Source organism: Chiloscyllium punctatum, chromosome 16, assembly GCF_047496795.1.
Source record: "Chiloscyllium punctatum isolate Juve2018m chromosome 16, sChiPun1.3, whole genome shotgun sequence".
Classification (NCBI taxonomy): domain Eukaryota; kingdom Metazoa; phylum Chordata; class Chondrichthyes; order Orectolobiformes; family Hemiscylliidae; genus Chiloscyllium; species Chiloscyllium punctatum.
Window position 1 is genome coordinate 18,549,441 of NC_092754.1, and position 25,649 is coordinate 18,575,089.

Here is a 25,649-nt window from a genome sequence, read left to right on the forward strand (position 1 = left end):
CAATCTACTCACCATCCTGGCTTGGAAATATATCGCTGTTCCTTCGTCGTCACTGGGTCAAAATCCTGGAATTTCCACTCTGGCATTGTGGGTCTACCTATAACATATGGACTGCAGCGGCTCACCACCACCTCAAGGGCAACTATGGATGGCAATAAAAGGTGCACAACCATAATGCCCATGTTCCAAAAGTAAAATTTGAAAAAAGATTTCCTAAGTACTTCAGAAGCAATTAACTGGTTTTTGAGAGGTCATTAGTCAAGAGAAAGATGATCACCAGTGAGCAATGAAAAACCTAAGAGCAGGGAAAAGCGACTCATTGATTTCTTCAACAGATATTCTGAAATAGATTTAGAGTTTTCTTCTAATTAGCAGTCGGAGCTCCAGTTTCATCCAAAAGACAATACAACAATGGAGAACTCCTTTAATGTTAACATAGATTATGTATTTAGATCCTGCTGTTGGAAATAAACCAATGATTTTTCTGACTCAAGCAAATGTTTCTAATAAACCAAACTGACAAAGAAACATTATAAAGTATTCTTGTAGAATATAGTTGATCGAGAAACACTGCAATTCTCTTACAATAGTGCTGTTGATCCTGTCCTCTGGAAAATTAACCATGTCATTGTTTTTCAGGTTGCACATAGTACAACATATCCAACTCCACAAATCACAAGGTATCCACGCAGAAAGAAAATCGCCAAAGTTAACTCCATAAATCAGGTGGTAATGCATCAAACAAGAACTAGTATATTAGGCTTTAGCACGATATAGCAAATCACCAGACCAGCAGGAATAAATGCACAACAATATCTAGACACTGATTTTATTTGTTGCTGCAGTCAAGAAAAGCCACTACTGATATCAGACAACAGATTTGTGGTATTTTCTGAGGATACATAAAACTCAATTTTGTTGAAATGTCTACTCAAAGGCTATATTATAGAGCTGGACAGATGGGTTTCACAAGCAGGCTTGTGGAATTTTAACTTTAATCTCACATCCTTATCTAATCAAGCATTTACAGAAATTATATGGAAAACATTCATGAAGGTTTACTTTAATAAACCTTTTAACCCACAGCCTAACCACCTGCTTAATTAGTATTTGTTACAAAGTTACAGTACTGTGGCTAAATGCCAAATTCAGATCAATTCCCAGGATATTATTTATAAAACACACATCTTAGTCATCAGGAACTTACACAGAGGCCCTTAGCACAAAGATATGTTAGAAAGAGCGATTCCTGACCTACATGAAACGGGCAGCTGAGAAAGTGGAAAAATTACAAAAGGGCATCTTCTCCTTTTAAAGAAAAGCTCTACCAAGTGTAAGGCAGGAAGCTAGCCAAGGAACATATTCCTTTTGAGAATACTGCTGTAGCAGTGTGACAAGTATGCTAGTTATAAAGGTGTTTTCCTGTTCCATAAAATGTAGATGTTACATGACAATAATAGTGTTCAAAAAGATATAATTGGAGAGGTGTGGGATACAGAAAAAATGCAAGTTATTGGTATTGAATACAGAAGGATCTTCTGTTCCAATTTAAATTACAAATTACAGGAATTCAAGCTAAATTCATACCTCAGGTTATTCAATTCACAGAGTAGAACAAAGGGAAAGATTAAAACTTTAACAAATTTCTAAGGAGCAGAAATTTGAAAGTCAATTCCTATCAGTAATTAAGTATCATCAGGATTTAAATCTTGCAAGTTAGTCCAATTCAGTAGCATTTACTTTGAAAATGCTTAAAAGATGATTAAAGTCAAAATTCCACTTGTCATATTGGTTCTGCTTATGAAAAATTGTTCTCTAAACAGCAAGTCTCCAATTAATTCAACTTATTTCTTCCTTTCCCACCACTCCATCCACAATTCTCCAAAGTTGGCAGTTTCACAGGACCAAAGGAGCTTTAACTTTGTCAGCCATCTCTTTTCCAAGAAGTTTTTCTATAATTGCAAGGCCAAATTCGAAACTGGTGCCAGGTCCCCTGCTGGTAAGAACGTTCCCATCTATCTCCACACGAGCTTCAGAATAAATATAATGATCTGAAAGGGAATAAAGCAAAGCAGAGCAAACTTTTAACAATACTGATATAGTATTAAAGCTATGGGTACTGGTGATGAAACAAGCTTGATTGAAAACATCTTGAATAAAAGTTCAAAGGTCTTGGAATAACATTGCAATTCCATCTACTTCACTGGGTTGATCCATTCAATTTATCCAGATATCGACCAGTTTAAGTTCAGACATTTAACACAGTATTGCTGAAAAATTTATAAAAGTTGCATTCAAGAACAAAAAAAAATTAGACTTCAACTGGATTCACAGAGCTTTTGGCATTGAAGCCAAGATCAAATTAATTTTTCAAAACCATAAGACCAAAGCGGAAAGGCTTCCTTAGAAGGAACATGTAGGATGGAGAAGAAACCACAGCAAAAAGTTTATCTTGTGCATACCAGAGCAACATTTTTCAGTAGGAAATCTTCCAACCGTATACAGGAGCAGGAGAAAAGCAGACCAATTTTCCAGACTATTTCCCCCAGTAGAGAGCCAAGTGAAATACTGCACCACTTCAGGAAGGCAGCTTAAGAGTAATTAATGATGGGCAATAAAATGTTGGACCGGCCAAGGACACCCACATCCCATGAATTAATAAAACAAATACTTTACTGCCACCCATCTGAGTGTTGCAGAATTGACAAAATCAAAACTAGCAGCTTCTGGTCTGTATAGTCAGTTGAGAACACAGAAGTTGCAAGCAGTGGATTCAGACAGGAAGCTAAATGCTTTTAAAGATTTTAAACAAGAGATTTCATTAATTAACTTCATTAATTTAAATATAGCATTAAAATAAATAGGAATCACACACTAACATTAAAATTTGATCATAAAAGATGGTGGCAAGCCTTCCTACCAGGTTGTTAAAAGAAAAATGCATACTAGATACCAAGCATGTATCTGACCCCTTACCTCCATTCATCACTTTGTCCTTAGCAAGAGGATGGCTTGTGACTTTCTTCCCATAGCCTATTTCATGAGCCAATAGAGCTGTGGGGCCTGCAAAACAAAACAGAAGAATCATCATCATATGGAACACAAAACATTAACTATTTCTTTCTCCACAGATGCTACCAGACCTGTTGAGTATCTTTAGCACTTTGTTTCTAAAATAAAGATTTTTTAAAAAGGTGTTTTTTTTTTGCACAACTTGTCACTAAAAATCTGGTTAAACAACAATGCATGTAACTATACTGATTAATCTGGCTTACGGTTTTGAAGATTTTGTAGCTCAGTCTCACAATCTGAAGTTTACATTAACTGAAAGAAATCACTGTAAACATCAAAAATGCAAGTGAAATAAAATCCCTGAGCTCAAGAGCAAGCGGAAGAAAAGTAAATGCCTTCCTGAGAGAGACGGGCAGCTAATGGGCATGGGTTCTCGAAGAAGTTGGACCCGCAGTAAATTCTGCATCTTCAAGTATGAAAATATTTGTGCAGAATTTATATGCATATCACAATGCCACCTCAAACTCTTTTCTTTCTCTTCTTAGAAATTCACAAGAGTCCTTGGAAATGCAAAAGTCTTTTGGTACAGGCTTCCACATTAGCGGGTTTGTGCCTTTTCTAAGAGTGTTTAGAAAAATGACAATCCTCAGCACAATGTAAACTAAAACACTGACCTCAAGCTGGAGGAGGGAGATAACCAGACATCTTGAAAATCTGTCCTGTATTCATTGGTTAAAAAGATGATTTGCATAGAGAAAACAATCAGTACCTAGAAATAAATATATTTATCAAGTCCTTGTTAAAAGGGTAGTGCTCGCCAGGCAACTGTCTTCATCAGACAGAAGGTGGAGAAAGACTCCCCTAAATAATACAGATAGAGAACAGGGTGCCTCCCATATAATTTGGGGTCAACACACACTGCATCAACCCTTTGTTTGCACTCTAGTATCAGTGAACTGCCCTCATTTTCACAGGTTATACACTTTTCCTGTCTATTTAGCCAATACAGGACATCTAAAATGACTGCTTCTTAATAAGACCTTATTAACAGTTGACTAGATATTTTGGATAACTATAGTCCCAAATTACAACGTTTCGTGGCATTCTGAAGGCACTAGACTATGGTAGAGTTTATAATGGAATGCTGCCTATAAACACAGGCTCCAGTATTTAAGATTAATTCCACACAACACTGGAAAAGGAAGTGGGGGGGGGGGGGGGGGGGCGCGGTGGGAAGGAGGGGGAGGGAAATTGAGACCTCTTGCAGAAATACAGGAGAGGTGCCAGACAACTGGAGGGGGGCTAACGTTGTACCTTTGTTTTAGAATGTTTGTAAGAAGAAACTAGGGAACTACAGACCCGAGAGTCTGACTTCAGTTGTGGGTAAGTTGTTGGAGCTGATTATACAAGATAGGATTTATGGACATTTAGAGGGGCAAAAATTGATTAGGTGTAGTCAACATGGTTTTGTGTGAGGAAAGTCATGTCTTACAAGCTTGATTGAGTTTTTTTTGAGGAAGTTATCAAAACGATTGATAAGGGTACAGCAGTAACCCCTGTTTACTTGGATTTTAATACAACCTTTGACAAGGTTCCACATGGTAGATTAATTAGTAAAGTTAGGTCACATGGGATTCAGGGTGAACTTGCCAATTAGATACATAATTGGCAGTAGACAGAGTTGTGGTGGAGGATTGTTTTTCCGACTGGAGGCCTTACACCAGCAGTGTTCCACAAGGATCAGTTCTGGGTCCTCTTTGGTTTGTCATTTATATTAATGATTTGGATAAGAATAGAGAAGGCATGGTTAGCAAGTTTGCAAATGAGACCAAAATTGATGGCATAGTAGACAGTGAAGAAGGTTTTCTAAGATTACAAAAGGGATCTTCATCAAAGGGTCAATGGGCTGAAAAATGATTGATAGAGTTCAGTCTGATTAAATACAAATATTGCATTTTAGTACATTACCCCCTTTCCATCAGAAAAAAACTGGCAATAAGAGTACACAGTTTTCAAGAATAATAAATAAGCATTGGATTTTCTTAACAAGGAAATGTAAGTGGGCTGCAGGTTTGCAAACTCGATTGTCTTAGTGTCAATAGCAAACCATGGTAGTCTGAAGGCTTCAAGGTAACAGAATGTCATCTTTCTTCACAATCCATTCATGCTGATGTGACTATAACCATATGAAAGAGCTGTTTAATGTTCTGAAGGTCAGAACAAAGGATAAATAAATGAAACCTCCTTTCAGCTATCATCTTGGGGGTTGAAACATGCACTCCAAATATTAATACATTTGCTTTGTCAGATGTGACAGACTAATTATACCAAGTATATGTAATAAATCATGTAAGATTTATTAGAAAGTTATATTTGGTTAATGGAACAAATATGAAATGAATAAAAAGGATCATCTTTGCAGGTGTCAGTGCAGTGCAAGTGTCTTTTCACTGTTGCACAGCTTAAAAATGTGTTGCTGGAAAAGCGCAGCAGTTCAGGCAGCAAAGGAACAGGAGAATTGACATTTCAGGCATGAGCCCTTCTTCAGGAATGAGCAACTGTCTATTGCACATTCAAGAGACAAATCACTGGACTACGAAGATTCTGCCCACAACATACAACTGAGCAACTATTTCAATAAGCTGGTCAGGGGATGTGAAGAAATGTGAAATATGCCACATAAATACAAGTTCATTGCCTTTAGTTAGGACCGCAGTAAACATGGGGACCAGATTGGCATTCACTCAGGAACAACTATGGTGTATCTAAATTTAAAAATTCTGTGGGGAAAAAAAAGAAAAAATTCTTTCAGAGCTAACAAGGTGACATTTTATAGATAATTGAACATATGTAACAGAATCAGCAGTTGACTTAACATCCTGATGTACCTGTAGCAGTCAAAACCCCAGTGTTTTTCTCGTCCTTCCAAGTGGCCCTTATATGTACCACTGATTAAAGACAGAATTACTTTGTGCTATTCCATTATCTTCCAGCAAAAAGAACTCCGCAGCAGCACAAGTGACAAGGAATTGGAGGGATATGTCGTGCAGAAAAATGCTCGATTATTCTCAAAATAAAGAGTCAGTGCTTGCAAATAACCCTTTAGTCTTTCTGCATCCTAATGCCAATATTGCATTGACTACAATAAAGCTTCTGCTTGGAGGTTTATCCGGAGAGAGAGAGACAGGTAAGGAGTCAGTTAGGCTCAATGCATCTTGAGGAAAATGCTGAGTCAGAGTCATTTGGTTGTTTACACAGGCTACCAAATCAGTCCACAAGGTTGCAGACAGGGTCATTCAACCACACAACACACAACAGACTTTATGTAGCATCCCAGCTTCCATAACCCTTATGTTTGTTGATCCCCACAGAATAGCTTTCCCAGGTGTTGGGCTCAGAAGCCTTTCAAGCTAAACCCTACAAGCGGGAATAAGCTCACTTTAAAATTAGCTGATGCTTATACTTGAATCTCCATCTAATGGTGTCCAACACTCTCAGTCGGATCATCAACAAGATTAACTGGCCAAGGAATGACCCTGCTTTTCTTCAGTCTCATGCCTCTTAGTGGCCAGGAATGGGGCAGTGCTCAGAAAAACCACTAAACATTGTCTTTCGAGAATGGATGCTGAGCAACTCTACCCAGGAAGTACTGTGGTTAGCAAACAAGACAAATGGGTGTTGTAAAGATACCACAAAGACATTTAAAAGCTGAGAGAAACATGAACTAACCAGACAGGCACTTTAGCACTTTATACAAGTGTTGCAGGTTTAAATCTTGCAGATGGAAAAGCAAACAGAGGAAAGAACACTAGGTTGCTCATATTGCAATGAGGTTACTTGAAGTCAACACCTCAAAAAAAGGTTCACCTCACACCATGCTTCCAGTGCAGACTCTATTCTGTTCTTGCAGTTCTTCCATCACATTGTCCTGATGTCAAATTTGACAATGGGACCCCCTTCTTCCATAATCGAGGACTTTTCAGCACCACAGTTGACTGAAGGCGCTCAGCTGGATCTGACCCATAATTCTGCGCTTCAAACCTCATGCCCTCTCTTCCCTCCAACAGGTATAGGGTCCCACTTGTCCTTATCTACCGTCTCACCAGCATTCACATTAATTATGCACCATTTCTTTCACCTCCAGCAGGATACCACATTCTCCTCCCTTCCCTTGTCAGCCTTCCGCAGGATCTGTCCCTTCTGGACCATCCTGGTCAACCCTTCCTTCACTCCCAATACCTCCCTGCAATCGCAGAAGGTGCGAAACCTGCCCGTCTACTTCCAGGTGAAGTAATATTTTATCTGCACTTCACGCAATCTATTCTACTATATTTCCGCTCACAATGTAATCTCCTCTACATCGGGGAAATGAAGGGCAGACCAGGTGATTGTTTTGCAAAACACCTATGTTCTGTCCACTCAAAAAAAAAATTCTTGAGCTTCCAGTTGCCTGTCACTTCAATACACCATGTTCCCTAGCCAACACCTGTTTCAAGCTCACTGTAGCACTCCAACAAAGCACTTCATTTTCCACTTGGAAGTCTGCAGCCTTTTGGCCTTTATATCACATTCAACAATTTTAAGGCTGAAGCACCTTCTCCCATATCTTTACCTTAACCCCCAAACACCAGGCCTTGTCATCACATGGGCTGCTACCACACACAACCCATTGTCAACTACTAATAGACCCCATTAGCACATTCATTCTCCCAGGCTGACCTCAGGAATGGCAGATGGAGTTTAATTCAGATAAATGCAAGATGTTGCATTTTGGCAAGACAAACCAGGGCAGGACTGACAATTAGTGGTAGGATCCTGTTGTTGAACAGAGACCTACAGGTTTGGGTACATAGTTCCTTGAAAGTGGCGATACAAGCAGAAAGGTTGGCAAAGAGGGAGTTTCGCATGCTTGCTGTCATTGGTCAGAGCATCAAGTACAGGGGCTGCTAAGTCATGTTACAGCTGTACAAGACATTGATAAGGCCACATTTGGAGTACAGAGTACAATTCTGGTTGCCTTGCATTAGGAAGAATGTTAACAAACTGGAAATAGTGCAACAAAGATTTACAAGGATGTTACAAAGACAGGAGGGTTTGATTTATAAGGAGGTGATCATTTTACATTTTTTTGGGGGGGGGGAAAAAAAAAAAGAGAAAAAATTTTAAAAAGAGGGGCCTTATAGAGGTTTATAAAATCGTGAAGGCAGAGATAAGGTGAATTGCTAAGACCACACCCTGCCTAGAACCTCCAATATTCTATGGAGGAAGTCAGATAAATTTATATAGACTACAGATAAAACACAATCTTTCTGGTCAGTATGGCATTTGCTTTCAACCAAGTCAAGGGAAGTTAGCACAGGGAGTTTCATACACACAAGTCAAGAAAGCCATACCTGCACAGATAGCAGCTATCAAACCATTCCGGCAATCCTGGTCCTTCAGCACTTCCTTTACAGCTGGAGACTGACAAGAATAAAAAGTAAAAGCTTCAATTAAGATACTGCGAATTGGCACATGCTAATAGTTTCTATGGCAGGTACATTTCTTATTTGTCAGGAAACAAGTTGCATTTTCTATTTTATGACATGTTCTCAGGTTCTGTAATATGGTCCAAAAAGCTGTTCTAAAAGTTGTAAAGTATAAATGAACAGAGATATTGGTATTTATACACTGAACTCCTTCAAAAAAAAAACAGAAAAAAAAATAGTTCAGGACAAAATGATAAGGTGGTTAAAAACAAAAAGTTGTGAGATTTATAAATTAAGGCAGAGACTATAAAAGCAAAGATCAGCTATAACTCTAAATTACTGATTAGTCCTTAGCTGGAGTACTGTGGACAACTCTAGACCCTAGACTGAAAAATGGTTCAATGGCATTTGAAAGGTTGCAGATTTACCTCAGTTATGAGGAAAAGGTTTGAAAAGTCATCATTCTTGTTGAAACTGAGAAAGTCAAGAGGTGATCGAGGAGAGGCTTTCAAGAGCAGGTATATGGGTTAGTAGCAATAGGCAGGTAGAGCTAGTTGATACTAGGTGTACAGACTATTCACCAGTGGAGTTTTTCCCAGCTGGATGTGGTCATTTGGCACATTCGTTTTAGACATCTTTGGTTGACCTGTTTGCCTAAACAACTGAAATTATAGCTCAAATATAATTAACTGACCAAAAACACTTGGGACTTGAAAATGTTCAACATAAATGCAAGTTCTTTCTTTGGTAGAACACAATAGTAGGAATGGATCATATGGCTCTTTCAGCCTGCTCCACCTTTCAACAGAATTATGATGGAACTTGGGCTTCAAATCCACTTCCCTACCTCACTCCCCAATATTCTTAGATTCTCCTGAGACATTGTCTTACAGGTTTTCAATGATGGAGCAGCTACAACACTCTGCAGTAGAGAACACCAAAGATACACAACTATTCAGGGAAGTAATTTATTCTCATCTAAGTTCTAAATAGATCAGCACCTTAGCCCAAGACACTGGTCCATGCTTTAGAGCCCCCAACCAGTAGAAACAAATCTTTTGCATCTATCCTATCAAGCCCCTTCAGAATCTTGCATTTATTCTTATTCTTCAAAATTCCAGAGAAAATAGAAAATCAGTCTCTCAGTAGGAGCAGATATTCCTACAATAGGGACCAATTTAGGAAGTCTTAACTAAGCCACCTACAATGCACATATGTCCTTCCCTAAAAATATAAACCAAAACTGCACACAATATTGCAAGTGTCAACTCACTAAACCCTGTACAATTGTAGCAAGGCTTCCTTATTTCTGTACTCCAATATGCCACTTACCTTAAGTGTTTGGCACACCATATGCTACTTTTCTACATCCAATGTATAAGCACACCAAAGTCTCTGAACATATAAATTTTAACCTATCAAAATATATTCTGCTTTTCTATTCTGGTAACCAAATAAATAACTTCACACTCCTATCTTCCACCTTATTTCCTGCTCACCTAACCCATTTCAGACCCGTTGTAGCCAGTGTCCTCCTCACAACCTGCGTTTTCACTTAGTTTTTGTATCAAAAGTTGATAAACCAAAAGGACAAGAAACAATGTCACCCATTAGGTGGTGTTTCTAACAGTAACAAACAAAAAAAATTATGGAACAAGATACAGAATCTCAAAAATTCAAATAATTCTGTTATTCTATTTGAACTCACCTCAGATAAGTTCTGGGCGCCGAGGTTTCCTCCAGGTAATACAATCACATCATAAGGACCCTGCAAAAAGCCACAAACTAGCTGTTAATCAAATTTGTGCTAACTGTTTAATTATTGACTGTGTGTTCAGCTTTACTGGTAGAATCATAAAGGAGAACCTAATGCCATGAAGTGAAAGTGAACAAACCCACTTAAACGTCAACACACAGATAGAATAAATTGAACAGTGGCTTTTGGTCCTGAAGTTTTTTACTTCACCTAGGCACTGCAAAAAAAAAAGCAACAATTATAACAGTAAGAGTTATTCTTAGCCACAGAAAAACTAACATAAGAACACAGAACTCAAAACAGTCACTGCTAATTTCTAAGCCCACAAATGGATATACTGCATTGCAGGTGGATCAGCCATGATCTCATTGAACGGTAAAGCAGACCCAATGAGCTGAAGGGCCTTTCTGTGCTCCTCTTACTATGGTCTTACAGAAGCAACCCCTAGCTATTCAACTGCAGAAGCCATTGCAAATCCTCTATCTCAAATCGTCTAACTAATAACCAGCCTACAACAATAATACTTAGAGATGAAGGAAGATCAGTATTTTAATTTTGGTACAGTTAAGATACAAGTACAAAAGTTAATAGTTGCGTAATAAACTAACCTTTAATCGTGCCCAAGACTAAAGCTTTATTGGTTTGTTATTTGTGCAGGAAATCACAAGATTTACAGTTTACAGGAATTAGGATGGTGTACAGGATCAGGAATGGGCAATAAACACAGGCCTCATCACCAGAGCTTATGCTGCATGAAATTTTTATTTAAAAAGTGCTATTGAAATATTTCAAGGCTGTGAAGAATGAAGACATAGCTCAGCATCATAACTATCATGAACAATTTGGGTATGTCTGGAATGACCCATGAACTGTGAATTTATATAGCACATTTAATTTCCTTTTTAAATGGAACACACACAAAATAAAACTTAAGACATAACTAAAGCTTTACTGCTGATTAAGCAAGAGCAAAGGTTAGCTTAAAACTTATTGTTCAAAACAAAGTAAAAAATGACAATTAACTAAAGATACAGAAGGTTAAAGTAAGTACAATTACAAGATACTTATAAAAAATAAGGAAGATCTATTATTGCAGGTTGGTTACTAGCTCAAAGATTTGGAGGTAAAGGGTTATGTAGTTAACAGCTGGGTTGTTGCTTCAATAAGATGGGAAGAGCAGAAATAGGCCATTCAGCCCATTAAGTCTGGTCTACTATTCAATGAGGGCATGGCTAAACAATCCTCAACTCCACTTTCCTTCCTTCTCCCATAATCCTTGAATATATTAAGAATTGAATATTCTTAAATTTACAGCTTTGAATATATTTAAAATGAACCAACCTCCACACTCCTCTGCAGTAAAGAATTCCACAGATTCACTATCGTCAGACGGAATTCCACTTTGTCTCAGTCTTAGAATGTACACTTAAGAGTATGCCCTCTCATCCTAGAATCTCCCACAAGGGAGAACAATCTTTCTGCACCTACATTGTCAAATCCCTTAAGTATTTTTAAGGTTTCAATAAGGTCACCTCTCATTCTTCTACATTCCTACAAGTATAGGCTCAATCTATGCAATGTGCCTTCATAAGACAGACAAAGTCTCTCCACACCTGGTAACACTTAGTGAACTTTCTCTAGATTGCCTCGAATACCATAGATCTTTTCTTAGATAAAGAAACCAAAACTTCAGAGTGTCCAGCTGTGGTCAGGCCTGTGCCTGGTGTAGATTTAGCAAACAGTTCACAGCAAGTCAATGAACAGAACACATTCGGAGGAAGAATACAGTCTCTTCTATTTTGCTTTTACACAATTGGGAGGTTGTAGCCCTACCAGGCAAAGTTCTCCAAGTTGCACAACTGAGCACATGCATTGCTGCTCAGAGGGGCCACGCACACCAATTGGTGTGTTGATACCATCCACAGCATTGTTTTCTGGTTCTGGAAATCACTAATATACATGGACCTCAGCAGTCCAGTCTGAAGAAACAAAATTTAATCAGGATAGCTGCTTGTACCCTAGTTCGGTAAAACAGACCTTCGGTAGTTTGCCTTTTCTCAGCACTCTGTTGGAAATAATCTCTCTCCCTTGGATGGTGTCTCTCAGAGATCCTCTTGAAGTTTTGCTTAAAGTTGGTGTCTGTGTTTATTGTAAAGATTGAAAGCTTAAGATTGCTGCTTTATTAACTTTTGATGAATTATTGTTCCTCAAAGCATAGCCAATTATGCTTCAATGCCTTGGAGGAGTACTTCTAGTCCATCTCCTCAGAAGCTTTGAATTCTCATCTTTAAAAGGATCCAATCTGTTATTAAGGGGTTACTGAATTCAAAATGCCTCCCTTTATGATTAATGCTATGATAACAAACCAGTTTTGGCAACAGCAAATTAAGGAGAGTCATATCCAGGGACAACCTTGCAGGACAAATGTTCATTTTTACAGACATATTGGCCTTCTTTATAAACTGGACTAAGTAAATTGTTGTGACACAGCTAAAAGGCCAAACAAAATGGAGACCAAACACCAGCAAGCAATCTTACACATCTTCACTCCTCTATTGGGTTATCTAAACATGTGCTGAATCTCAAAAATTAGAATACACAATGTGATTACTTAAGATTTTCATCTTGAGATGTGAAACAACAATTCAAGTACGGATTGACTAGTGCTTAAGTTGTAAATGGGGTTGAAGGATTAAACAACTAACGGGAGGAGGCAGATAAATGATCAGTCCCTTCGTCAATTATGGCAGAGTCCAGCAGTGAGTGAAAGTCAAGACTGAAACATTTGCAACCACGATCAGCCAGAAATACCAAATGGAGCATCTATCATCGGTTCCCAATGTCACAGTTGCTATAGCAGTACCTGTTCAGCAAGACCCTGCATACTGATGCCCAGTTTGGGTTCTGCTAGGAGGACTCCGCTCCTTTGCTCAAATATAAGCAACACAGATAAATTCGAGAAGGGGGCTGGAAGTGACAGTCCTTGATATCAGGCCACATTTGACCAAGTTTGACATCGAAAAGCCCGAGAAAAACTGGAGTCAATGGGAATCAGGAAGAAAAATCTCCAATGACTGAAGACATACCCGGAATACAAGAAAATGGTTGTTGGAGATCAGATTGCTCAAGACCAGACCATCTCTGCCAAAGAGTTCCTCAGGGTAGTATCCTTGGCTCAACAATCTTCAGATGCTTTATCAAGAACCTTCCCTGCATCAATGATTGCTCAATGTTCAGCACCATTCACAACTCCTCAGATACTGAAGCAGTCCACATCCAAATGCAATCCAAACCTGGACAATATTCAGGTTTGAGGAGCAAGTGAGGACTGCAGATGCTGGAGATCAGAGCTGAAAATGTGTTGCTGGAAAAGCGCAGCAGGTCAGGCAGCATCCAAGGAACAGGAGAGTCGATGTTTCGGGCATAAGCCCTGAAGAAGCCCTTCCTGAAGAAGGGCTTATGCCCGAAACGTCGATTCTCCTGTTCCTTGGATACTGCTTGACCTGCTACACTTTTCCAGCAACATATTTTCAGCAATAATCAGGTTTGGGCTGACAACGAGCAAGTAACATTTACACCATACAAATGCCAGGCATTATTCAACTCTAACAAGAAACAACTAATCACCACTTCTTAAGTTAATGGCATTCCAAACCCTGCGCCACTAAATTGGACCAGCTATATAAATACAGTTGCTACAAATACAATTCAGGGACTAGGAATACTGTAGCAAGGGGCAGCACGGTGGCTCAGTGGTTAGCACTACTGCCTCAGTGCCAGGGACCCAGGTTCAATTCCCACCTCGGACGACTGTCCGTATGGAGTGTGCACATTCTTCCTGTGTCCACGTGGGTTTCCTCTGGGTGCTCCGGTGTCCTCCCACAGTCCAAAGATGTGTAGGTCAGGCGAATTGGCCATGCTAAATCGCCCATAGTGATAGAGGTGCATTAGTCAGTGGAAAATATGGGTGGGTTACTCTTCGGAGGGTCGGTGTGGATTTGTTGGGCCAAAGGGCCTGTTTCCATTACTTTTTTTTAAAATTCCCTACAGTTATGTACCTCCCAAAGTCTATCCACTATTTACAAACACAAGTCAAGAGTGTGATGGAATAGTCCCCACTTGTCTGAGGAGTGCTGCCCCAACACCACTGAAGCAGCTCGATGTCTATCCAGAACAAAACTGCCCACTTGAATGGTACCACATCCAAAAACAGTCAGCCCCTCCATTCCTGATGCTCAGTAGCAGTAGTACATATTAACTACAAGATGCAATGCAGAAATTCAAAGATCCTTAGCACCTTCCAAACCCATGACCACTGCCAACTAGAAGGGAAAAGACATTAGATACATGGGAACACTACCCATCTGCAAGTTCTCCTCCTAGCCACTCCCTATCTTGACTTGGAAATATATCACCGTTCCTTCATTGTTGCTAGATCACAGTCCTGGAATTGCCTTCTAAGCACACAGACTGCAGTGGTTCAAGAAGGCAGCTCACCAGCACCTTAAGGGCATCAAACATTGCCCAGCTAGCAATGCTCATATCCCACAAGTGAATTAAAAACAAAAATGCCAGCAAATTCAATAAATGTTGTGTGCATTGGATACAACTAAAGCAATGAGCCCTGATAACATCCCAGCTTAGCGAGCTTTGAGAATATTTGTAGCTCAGGTTTAGGTTCAGAATGTAGGTTTGCTCACTGAGCTGGAAGTTTTGTTTCAGACATTTCGTCACCTAGGATTCATCAATGAGCCTCCAGATGAAGCACTGGTGGCATGGCCCGCTTTCTTTTTGTGTTTTGATTTCCCTATGTTTGTGATGTAATTTCCTGTGGCAACATCACTTCCTGTGATATAATTTCTTGTTTTTTATCCCCCCCTCAATGTGTGGTAAATGGAATCCAAGTCAATGCGTTTATTGATGGAGTTCCGGCTGGAATGCCATGCTTCTAGGAATTCTCGTGCATGTCTCTGTTTGGCTTGTCCTTGGATGGATGTGTTGTCCCAGTCAAAGTGGTGTCCTTCCTCATCTGGAAAATTCTCCATTCCTCTGGGAGAAATAAATAATACCAACTTCCAAAAAAAAAATGAAACCAGACAGATCCAACACACCATGCTTCTAAGGATTACTTAAAATTCACAAATCAGGAGCCTCTCTCAGACCCATACTCTTGCTACCTGGAACATCAACTTACAGATTGGCCAAGGAGCTACAAAGACTAAAACACTGAGTAGAAGACTCATGCCACTCCATCCATTCCATGCAAGAATTCCTGAATAAAGATACAAAGATAGAAGAGGATAAAATAATGGTCTCCTTTGACGTAACAGCCCTGTTCACATTCATCAACATCAATCTAGCCAAGGAAACACTGACTACATTATTAGAAGAACCAAAGTCACATACACCAATACCAACTTCATCAGCAAGAACAATGTTGTCAACCTAGTGGACCTATGCCTTACCACCCACTTCACCTTCAACAACAAAACCGACAGACAAGCCAACGGAACACTTGTGGGATCTCCGCTATCAGGGTTCTTAGCAGAGGTAGTAAATCGGAGACTTGAACAAACAGTTCTGCCAACCATCCAACCCAAACTTTGAGTCCGCTACGTGGATGACACCTTTGTCATCACTAAACAAAACAAATTAGAGGAAACCTTCAAGACCATCAATAATACCCTTACTGGCATAAAATTCACTAAAAAAAGAGAAGGAAAACAAACTGCCATTCCTAGATGTTGCAATAGAGCAAACAGCCAATGGGGAACTTCAAACCAGTGTCTACATGGAAACAACACATTCTGAACTACAGAAGCAATCATCCCAACACACACACAAACGAAGCTGCATTAGAACGTTATTTCAACAAGCCATCACACACTGCAGCACACAGAAACTACACAGAGCAGAAGAAAATCACCTATACAGCGTATTCAAAAAGAATGGGTACCCATTTAACACAGTCCGCCAATTGCTCAGCAACAAACCCCAATAAGCAGACAAAACACATCTAGAACCCCTAGCCACTCTCCCCTACAAAGACATCTCGGAAAGGACTGCCAGACTACTCAGACCTCTTGGCATCATGGTAGCCCACAATCCCACCAATAAACTAAAACAGCAGGTAATGAACTTGAAAGACCCTATACAGACAACAAGCAAAACTAATGTCATTTACAAAATACCTTACAAGAACTGCTACACACACTACATTGACAGAAAACTAGCTACCAGGATACATGAATATCATTAGCCACAAAAGACATGACCCACTCTCACTAGTATCCTTACATACCGGTGAGAAGGACACCACTTCAACTGGAACAACACATCCATCCTAGGACAAGCCAAACAGGGACATGCACGAGAATTCCTAGAAGCATGGCATTCCAACCAGAACTCTCAACAAACACTGACTTGGATCCCATTTACCATCCTGAGAAAAAAGTACAGGAAATGATATCACCACAGAAAATTACGTCACCAACCCAAGGAAACCTAAACACAAATAGAAAGTGGATCATGCCACCTCCATCCGGAGGCTCACTGTTATTACCTAGTATGGTGACGAAACATCTGAAAACGAACCTTCCAGCTCAGAGAGCAAACCTACATCCAGAATATCCCAGTTGTTGTGAAGACTTGCAATCCAGAGATGGCAGTGTCTCTAGTCTGTTCTAGCATATGTACGGGACTGACATCTACTTCACAAAAGGTAGAACTTACTCACGTTATGTCATGTCCACAAGAAGCGTAACAAATTCAATCAGCCAATTATCTCCCCATTGGCTAGATATGTGCAGCTCCAACAACACAAGCAGCTCAACAACACCCTAAACAAAGCAGACCTGAATGATCATCATCCCATTTTCCTTAAACTTTCACTCCTTCCACCATTAACACATAATAGCGACAGTGGGCACCATTTGCAAGATGCACCACAGCAACTTGTCAAGGTTCTTTAACAGCATCTTCCAAATCGTGAAGAGGAGTAGCAAGCACTTATGAATCTCACCACCTTAGGAGAATTCTCCTTCAAGTCACACACATCCTGACTTGATAATACATCTGGCTCTCCAGGTCACAATCTCCAAGTTCCCTACCAATGAAAACTATGGATGAACATATAAACACAGGGACCCGAGCAGTTCACTACTCAGTATCTTGAGGACATTTAAAGGAGGGACCTTGCCAACAACAAATTCAATCATATTTTTAAAATTGAAATATTTCTAGGCTGCTCAAAAAAGTGAACAGCTCAGCATTACAGCCAACTGATCCAAAAGGACTTCAGTCTAACAACTATACTCAGCTACCAGGCACCTTGATGTGCACTGAATTTGCATCAACACTGCAATTGTACAAACGCCAATCTGAAAGGAAGTACATGCCAATTGCAAAATGCAGCTGAATTAGATTAGGAATTTAAAGTTAATTGAATGCAGTTTAATTAAGCAGTGCTAAAAAAACTCCCTTTTACCTTTAATTGTCAATGAAGCAAGACAACATACCTGTTTAGCTGCATCTTGCAAGCTGGAGTCAGGACAAATGACTACATCACGACTGCATGTTATAGGCTCTTTACACGTCAGCCCTGCCACTGTTACTGTTATCTGAAATATAAAACATTGATATCAAACAGCAATAAGGCACCTTGAATGCTCAGCTTCTCAGGACTGCCACTGGAATGCTAGTGAAGCAAAAATAAACATTGAAGAATGCTTTCAGCATCCACTTCAACTGTGAGAAAACAAATTCTAGAACAGGGCCTTCCAGACCTGAAAGGAATTTCAACAGATCATAAGGAATGACAAATTAAACATTAGCATTAACAATAGGATCAACGTGAGGAGCAAATTGAGACAATTAAATTGCAATAGCTTCAGAATTCTACATTCTTACCTAATGTAAGGATAGCAGTGGGTAAATGACTTGAGACACAGACCATGGTCCTGTCATCATCATCATAAAAAAATACATAGCAGACACAAGGTACATCCATGTAATATTAACTGGAATTACAGCAAAAGCATGAGACATGTTAGAAAGACAGCTGTCACAGGACTGTCTTACCAATGTACAGGAATAGCAAACTTAAAATGACATCAAGGGAGATGGAATAGAAAGAAATGGAAAAGCTATACACAATATTCAAATTTAGCCATGGATTACAATTAAAACCAGATTTTAAAATACACTGTCGAGAGGTCTACCAACAGGAGGCGAATCACAGAAACTTCACCCACGATATTACAAATTGTACACCTTTTAATGATTTGGTCTGACAATTTGGTTAACATTTAACGTTAGATACTTACTAACCAAAGTAAATCTCTAAACAGATTTTTTTTAAGATGCAAACATTGACAGATTCAAAACCTTCATATAATTTATATTTCATATTGTTAATTTGTTACACAAGTTTAACAATTTGTTTTCACCAAAAAAAATCAAATCTCTGCTCTCCACTCCAATGCAATTTCAAATTGCCTTTTTGAAAATCCTGTTCAGCTTCATTTATTTTTATTTCCCTTGTCTTTGATCAGATTTCAAATCCCAAGGCAACTAACGTTTTTCGAATCCTGATTAAAAGGTCATTGATCTAAAGTGTTAATGACTTCTCTCTCCACAGATGCAGCCTGACAGGAGTATTTCCAACATTATGTTTTGTTTTTATTTCAGCTTTGCTCAATTAGTAGCCATCTAACACCACAGTCTAATGCTTGCAGTTCAACAAGTATGGCTGCAGTACATAATCAATTCACCACTCCAGTGCACTAAGTGATCACTGTATTGGTGATGTCACTTTTGGGAGAAAGGGAGGGCTGCAGATGCTGGAGATCAGCGTAGAGAATGTGGTGCTGGAAAAGCACAGCTGGTCAGGTAGCATCAGAGGAGTAGGAGAATTGGCCTGTCCAAAGTTCTACCCTCAACCCCTTTAAAAAACAGATTAATCAGAAAGTCATCCCTTTGTTGTTTGGAGAACTTTCTGTACACAAGACATCTCCCCTATCAGAATGCTTTTCAGTCATTATAGCCATAATATGCATAACCAAGACATTTTAGATGTAATATGAAGTCGTAAGTACAACACATACTTTAAGTGATTTTTTTAATGAAAAAAAATCACCCATAGATTCACTGATTTATTAATGTCCTACAGGGAACAAAGATTTGGAACCCTATCACGGCAACCACTGGAAGACATGTCAGAGTGATGACATGGATATCACCATTATACATGGGGACACCTCCCATCATGTATGCAGCAGGTACTCATGTGCCTGGCCGACGTTGTCTATCTCATACGCTGCAGGGCAGGCAAGGAAATCCTGAGGCGAGATTGGCGAGACCGAGCAGTTGCTACAACAACGGATGAATGGGCACAGCGCAACGATCACCAGGCAGAGTGTTCCCTCCCAGTCGGGGAACACTTCAGCAGTCCAAGACATTCGGCCTTGGAGCTTGGGGTAGCCATCCTCCAAGATAGACTTCGGGACAAGCAACAACGCAAAATGGCTAAGCAAAGGCTGATAGTCAAGTTCGGTACCCATGGGGATGGCCTCAACCAGGACCTTGGGTTCATGTTACACTACAGGTGATCCCACTCCACTATACATACTCATACACAAGCAAGCACACATTCCTAAATACTTACGCAGACCGTCTCTCTTGCACAAGCTCTCTCTCATATGCACACACACCCCCACACCTTCTCATAGGCTTGTACACATGCAGCACATGTTTATGGGGTGAATTTGTATTTGCAGAGTTACATTTTATTTTGCTCAAAAACTGCATAAATTCATGTAAGATTCTTTAGGCCCCACTTCAGAAACAGAACCAGTCTTGTCTCAACAAATGGGACAAGACAGACTTTAATCTCACACCTTTAATGCATTGTCTGAGCTGAGACACCACCTCCTGTTAGAAAAGCTAAAGCTAACTTAAAATATAACTTAAAAACTTTTAAAGTGGCCTAAATCACCTGGACCAGATGAACTGCACCCCAGAGTTTAAAGGAGATAGCTGAAAAGATAGCAGAGGCATTAATGGTGATATTTCAGGAATTGCTAAAATCAGGGAGGGTCCCAGAGGATTGGAAAATCACTAAAATGACATACCTGTTTAAAAAGGGAGTCAGGCAAAAGACAAAATTACAGACCGATTAGCCTAACCTCAGTCACAGGTAAGCTCCTGCATTGTGAAGGATGAGATTTCTGAATACTTGGAAGTACATGGTAAAATAGGGCGAAGTAAGCACGGTTTCATCAAGGGAAGATCAGGCTTGACAAATCTACTAGAATGCTTTGAGGAAGTAATGGCCAGGTTAGACCAAGGCGAACCAATGGATGTTAACTATCTGGACTTCAAGACGACCTTTGACAAGGTGCTGCATAGCATTATGTATGAGAAGGGCTCATGGTGCCACAGGCAAGGTGCTAGCATGAATAGAAGTTTGGCTGTCTGGCAGAAAGCAGAGAGTGGGGATAAAAGGGTCCTTCTCAGGATGGCAGCCGGTGACAAGTAGTGCTCCACAAGGCTCAGCGTTGGAACCACAACTTTTCACTTTATACATTAATGATCTAGATGAAGGAACTGAGGGCATTCTGACTAAGTTTGCAGACGATACAAAGATAGACATTGAGGTGGTAGGGAGGCTGCAGAAGGATTTGCACAGGTTATGACAGTGGGCAAAGACGTTGCAAATGGAGTACAATGTGAGAAAGCATGAGGTCATGCACTTTGGTAGGAAGCACAGAGACATGGACTATTTTTTAAAATGGGGAGAAAATCCAAAAGTCTGAAGTGCAAAGAGACTTGGGAGTTCTAGTCCAGGATTCTCTCAAGGTAAACTTGCAGGTTGAGTCAGTAGTTTCAAAGGCAAATGCAATGCTGGCATTTATTTTGAGAGGACTGGAATATAAAAGCAGGATGCACTTCTGAGCTCTAGTCAGGCCACAATTGCAAGTATTGTGTGCAGTTTTGGGCCCCATATCTCAGGAGAGGTACTGGCCCTGAAGTGTGTTTAGAGGAGATTCACAAGAAATACCCAGGAATGAAAAGCTTAATATTTGAGGACTCTGGATTTATACTTGATGGGATTTAGAAGGATATGGGGAGGATCTAATTGAAACATACAGAATACTGAATGGCCTGGACAGAGTAGATGTTGGGAAGATGTTTTCATTTGTAGGTGAGACTAGGACCCAAGAGCATAACTTTAGATTAAAAAGGAAAAGACCTTTTAGAACAGAGATAAGGAGAAATTTCTTTAGCCAAAAGAGGGGAGAATCTATTGAATTCATTGCCACAGAAGGCTGTAGAGGTCAGGTCATAAAGTTAAAAATCACAACACCAGGTTATAGACAGAGATAGGTTCTTGATTATCAAGGGGATCAAGGGTTACATGGAGAAAGCAGGAAAATGAGGTTGAGAAACCTGTCATGATTGAATGGCATAGCATACTCAATGGGCTGAATAGAGTCCATCTGCTCCTATGTCTTATGGGCTAAATGTACTGTCCATGACCAATGTACTGCAGAATCATTGTGGAGAATCAGTCCCATCTTCATACTGAAGATAGTGAGCATAGTGTTGTGTTCCAATATTTTGAATGAGATAGAATTAGAACAGATCTAGCAGTTTAAAAACAGGAAATCAATGAGGTAGAGTTAGCTATCAGCAGAACTGTAGTAAACCACAAACATGTAACCTAATAGTCCAACATATCCTTCAACCAGGAACAGCTTCAAGCATACTCAAAAGTGAAGTGTCAATTGCTGAAACTACATAGGTCTATTCACATGCTAAACTGCAAAACCAGCGTTCTGAAGAGCAAAAAGATTAAAAATAAAATCAAATTTCTGTACCCATAAACAGTGACGAGACAATTAAATACATAACTAAAAGGAGGCAGCTGCCAAACATCCCATCTCCAGTTATGGTGAAGAAAAGCACATCAAGGCAAAAGACAAGTCTAAAATTATGAGCCCATCTTCAACCAGTCGTCACTTTCATCACAGATACTAGTTTTCAAACAAATTCTCTTCATTCCACATCATATCAGGAAATAGCTGAAGGCACAGGATACATTAAAAGGCCCTGAAAACAGCATGTGCCTGAATTAAGAAACTGCCAAGGTACTCAGTTCACAAAAATGTGACAAATCCAATCTGGACAATTATTGAACCAGTCTTTCTCAAATAAGCAAAGCCATGCAAGTTGTCAGCAACAATTTTTTTTATTTCAAAAATATACTTTATTCATAAAATACTTTTGATGATCTGTACAATTGGTCATGCCATACATATGTAAACATTCCATTTCTTTGCATACAGAGACAGAGTAATCATTCATATATACAGGTCTGTACGATTACTATCCACATATTTAGCTGGGGGGGGGTCAGCAGAGCCCCCTTACTGCATCGGCCCCTGTGCTTAGGCAGGCAGATGTTACACGGTGGTCTTTCCCCACCATGCCTTGGCACCAGCTGCCCCAAACTTCAGCACGTCCCTCAACATGTAGCCCTGGACCTTGGAATGTGCCACTATGCAACACTCAGTCAGGGTCAACTCCTTCAGCTGGAAGATCAACAGGTTTCAGACCACCCACAATGCCATCAAGCGACACTCAGGAACAACTTGTTCACTTATGTTGATCTTGGGCTCTGCCAAGGCCACTTAGCTCCAGACACATTACAGTCTTGTTTCAAGCGTAGACATTTTTATAATCATACTTGCCAAGGCTAATGGAATCCTGTTTTTTATAACAACAGGACTACAACACAATGGAGTAGAATTCATGTTTCAGGTGCACAGAAACCCAATTAGATCAAACCTGGACTTCTAATAGCAGCTGTTAGGGAGATACATTGCGATTGGAGAGAATGTGGTGCTAATAATTTACATGAATTATACTTGTTTATTAAACTTTTAAACTACAAAGACAGACAAAATAACAGATTTGTGCTCATTCATATTAAGTTAACTAAAATCTTGATAACTTTGAATAAACAAGGAAAGATGAACTAAATACAGATTAGAGTCTCTAGGATTTATGGACGATTCAAAAACAAAAGAGTCAGTTCCTTCTGAGGTGAATTAAGAAAAATGTCTGCATGTAAAGAGCAGAAATCTGGAAAACTCCCATAAAAAGGAACTCATGCTAGGTCATTAAACAATTTCAAAATGAAGATCTTGTTAACGTCGAGCACTGAGAAATATAGGCATATATGTGTTGCATATCACCCAACCAAAAGTTACAAGGATGCAAACCAAGTATTGGAAAATGTAGATAGATGCTGGACAACAAGCACGGACAGAGTGAGCTGGAGAATTCTAACTATAATTCCATGATTTAAGTAACTGATCAGGCTTTAGCAACTAAATGATCTATTCTTACACTCCATTTAAATTCCCCAGCTGTCAAGTTAGAATTTGAAACATGAATCATTCGGCCTCTGGATTCCTATGTCAGTAACATAATTTATTAATTATTCTGTCTGCAGTACAAATCCGCAAATGCGTTTGGTAATTTTTAGAGAAAAAAAAAACTGAAGCAGTAACGGGAGAAGGATCAATCTGTCCCCGTCTCTGCAATTTATCGAGGTTAATCCAGGTCAAATAACTGCAATCCTATTGACTACACAGTCTGACAGTGACAGTGACAGGGACAGGGACAGGCCCAGGCCCAGGCCCAGCCCCTGCTCTGCGTTTATTGGACATTTTGTCTGCCAATCACCACAGCACCCGAAACTGAAACATTCCTCAATTTAAACTGCGAAAATTTTATTATCAAAATACAGAGCAAAGACGACAATATTCCTGCTCACCCCAGCCCGGCGCATTAGGTCCGTCGGAATCACAGTTTCCATTTCCTCAGCCCCTTTGGCCAAAATCACCAGCGCACGCTTGGCCGCCATTTTGGAACAGGTGCTGTCTTCCTCGCCTGCGCGGTGCATCATAGGAGCTGGGCTACCACTCCCGAGTCCGGCCATAACACACCGCGCCGCAAATTCAAAACAGCTGCACTGCAGTACTGACAGCCTCAAAAGTACAAACAGAAACTTCTAGAAACGTTAAGCACGTCTGGCAGCATCAGTGAGGATGTAAACTGAGAAAGAGATTTAACGTTTCAAATCAATGACCTTTCATTAGAATTGATCCATTGAGCTGCAACAATATCTCAGTTTCTCCCTCTAGAGATGTTGCCTGATCTTCTGACATTTCGTGTATTTATTTCAAATTTCCAAATCGCAGAATGATACATCACTACTTCAAAAATCTGTTGTATCTGGTCACAATATCATTGTCATTGGCAGATTCTAACTCTCACCAAAACCCTAACATGAATTGCCCAATTAGCACAATCATAATCCTGAAATTTACACAGTAAACTTCACAATTCTAAATCCTAACCAGTAGTCACTAATTCTAACAACTAACTCTAACCCAATATAGTGTTGCAGGGAGTGATGCAATGTTAGCAGCATGACTATAGTACTAATGATCAGTGATGCTACAAATAGTCACTCCATTTTGGACAAAATAGATACAGGAGACCAAATTTCAACTTACACTATGTTCATTCATTTACAGCATGTTAAAATCAAGCTTTGAGATTTTCCACTTATGGGGACGAAACCTCAATATAAGGTAGTCATCAAGGAACCAAAAAAGGAATTGAGAATAACTTGGTTACCCAGAGAGAGCTAATAATATAGAACACTACCTCTGGGAATGATTATAAGAGGGAGCTAGATATGAGTATGAGAGAGAAATGAACAAGTTTTAGCATGGAGCATAAATAGTGGCCCGAATTGTTGAGGCCAGATGTCCCTGTGGAGCATTTTCCATGTAATGTTTGTAACTGCCAAATCATTTTAGAATAATCTTTGGGCAAATGTTATATCCAACATAAGAATGTTTACAATATTCATTGCACTTTAGAATACCCTCTTTAGGTAGCGTTGTATCAGCTTTTTGGACTAATACTTTTTTGGACTAGCTGTAACTTTACTATTAATATCTCCCTGTGCCTGACAGTTCTTCTTCCAATGACATCATGTCAGAATCTTGTCCCATCATCAAATTACCATAAACCTTCTATGTTGACCTCAGTGGAAGTGATTGAGCTTATGATGTAGAATTTGTAATTCATCCAGTAAAGGTGTTATAACATTTTCATGTAAAGAGAGTTATCAAGTTATACAGCAAGGAAACGGACCCCTTCGTCCAACTCATCCTTGCCGACCAGATATTCTAAACTGATCCCATTTGCCAACATTTGGCCCAAATCCCTCTAAACCCTTCCTATTCATGTACCCATCCAGATGTCTTTTAAATGTTGTAATTGTATCAGCCTCCACCACCTCCTCTGGCAGCTCATTTCAAACACATACT

The 25,649-nt window shown here is 39.7% G+C and overlaps 1 protein-coding gene across 1 annotated transcript; it reads right to left on the bottom strand.

The window, feature by feature from the left end:
* Positions 1–815: 815 nt before the first annotated feature.
* On the bottom strand, positions 816–24,195 carry park7 (parkinson protein 7). The gene is made up of 6 exons (XM_072586352.1): positions 24,080–24,195; positions 17,754–17,855; positions 10,189–10,248; positions 8,406–8,475; positions 2,977–3,063; positions 816–2,051 (listed from the first exon to the last, which is right to left on the bottom strand). Exons 1-6 carry the CDS (start codon positions 24,167–24,169, stop codon positions 1,897–1,899), a joined length of 564 nt encoding a protein of 187 aa, XP_072442453.1. The 5' UTR covers positions 24,170–24,195; the 3' UTR covers positions 816–1,896.
* Positions 24,196–25,649: the final 1,454 nt, after the last annotated feature.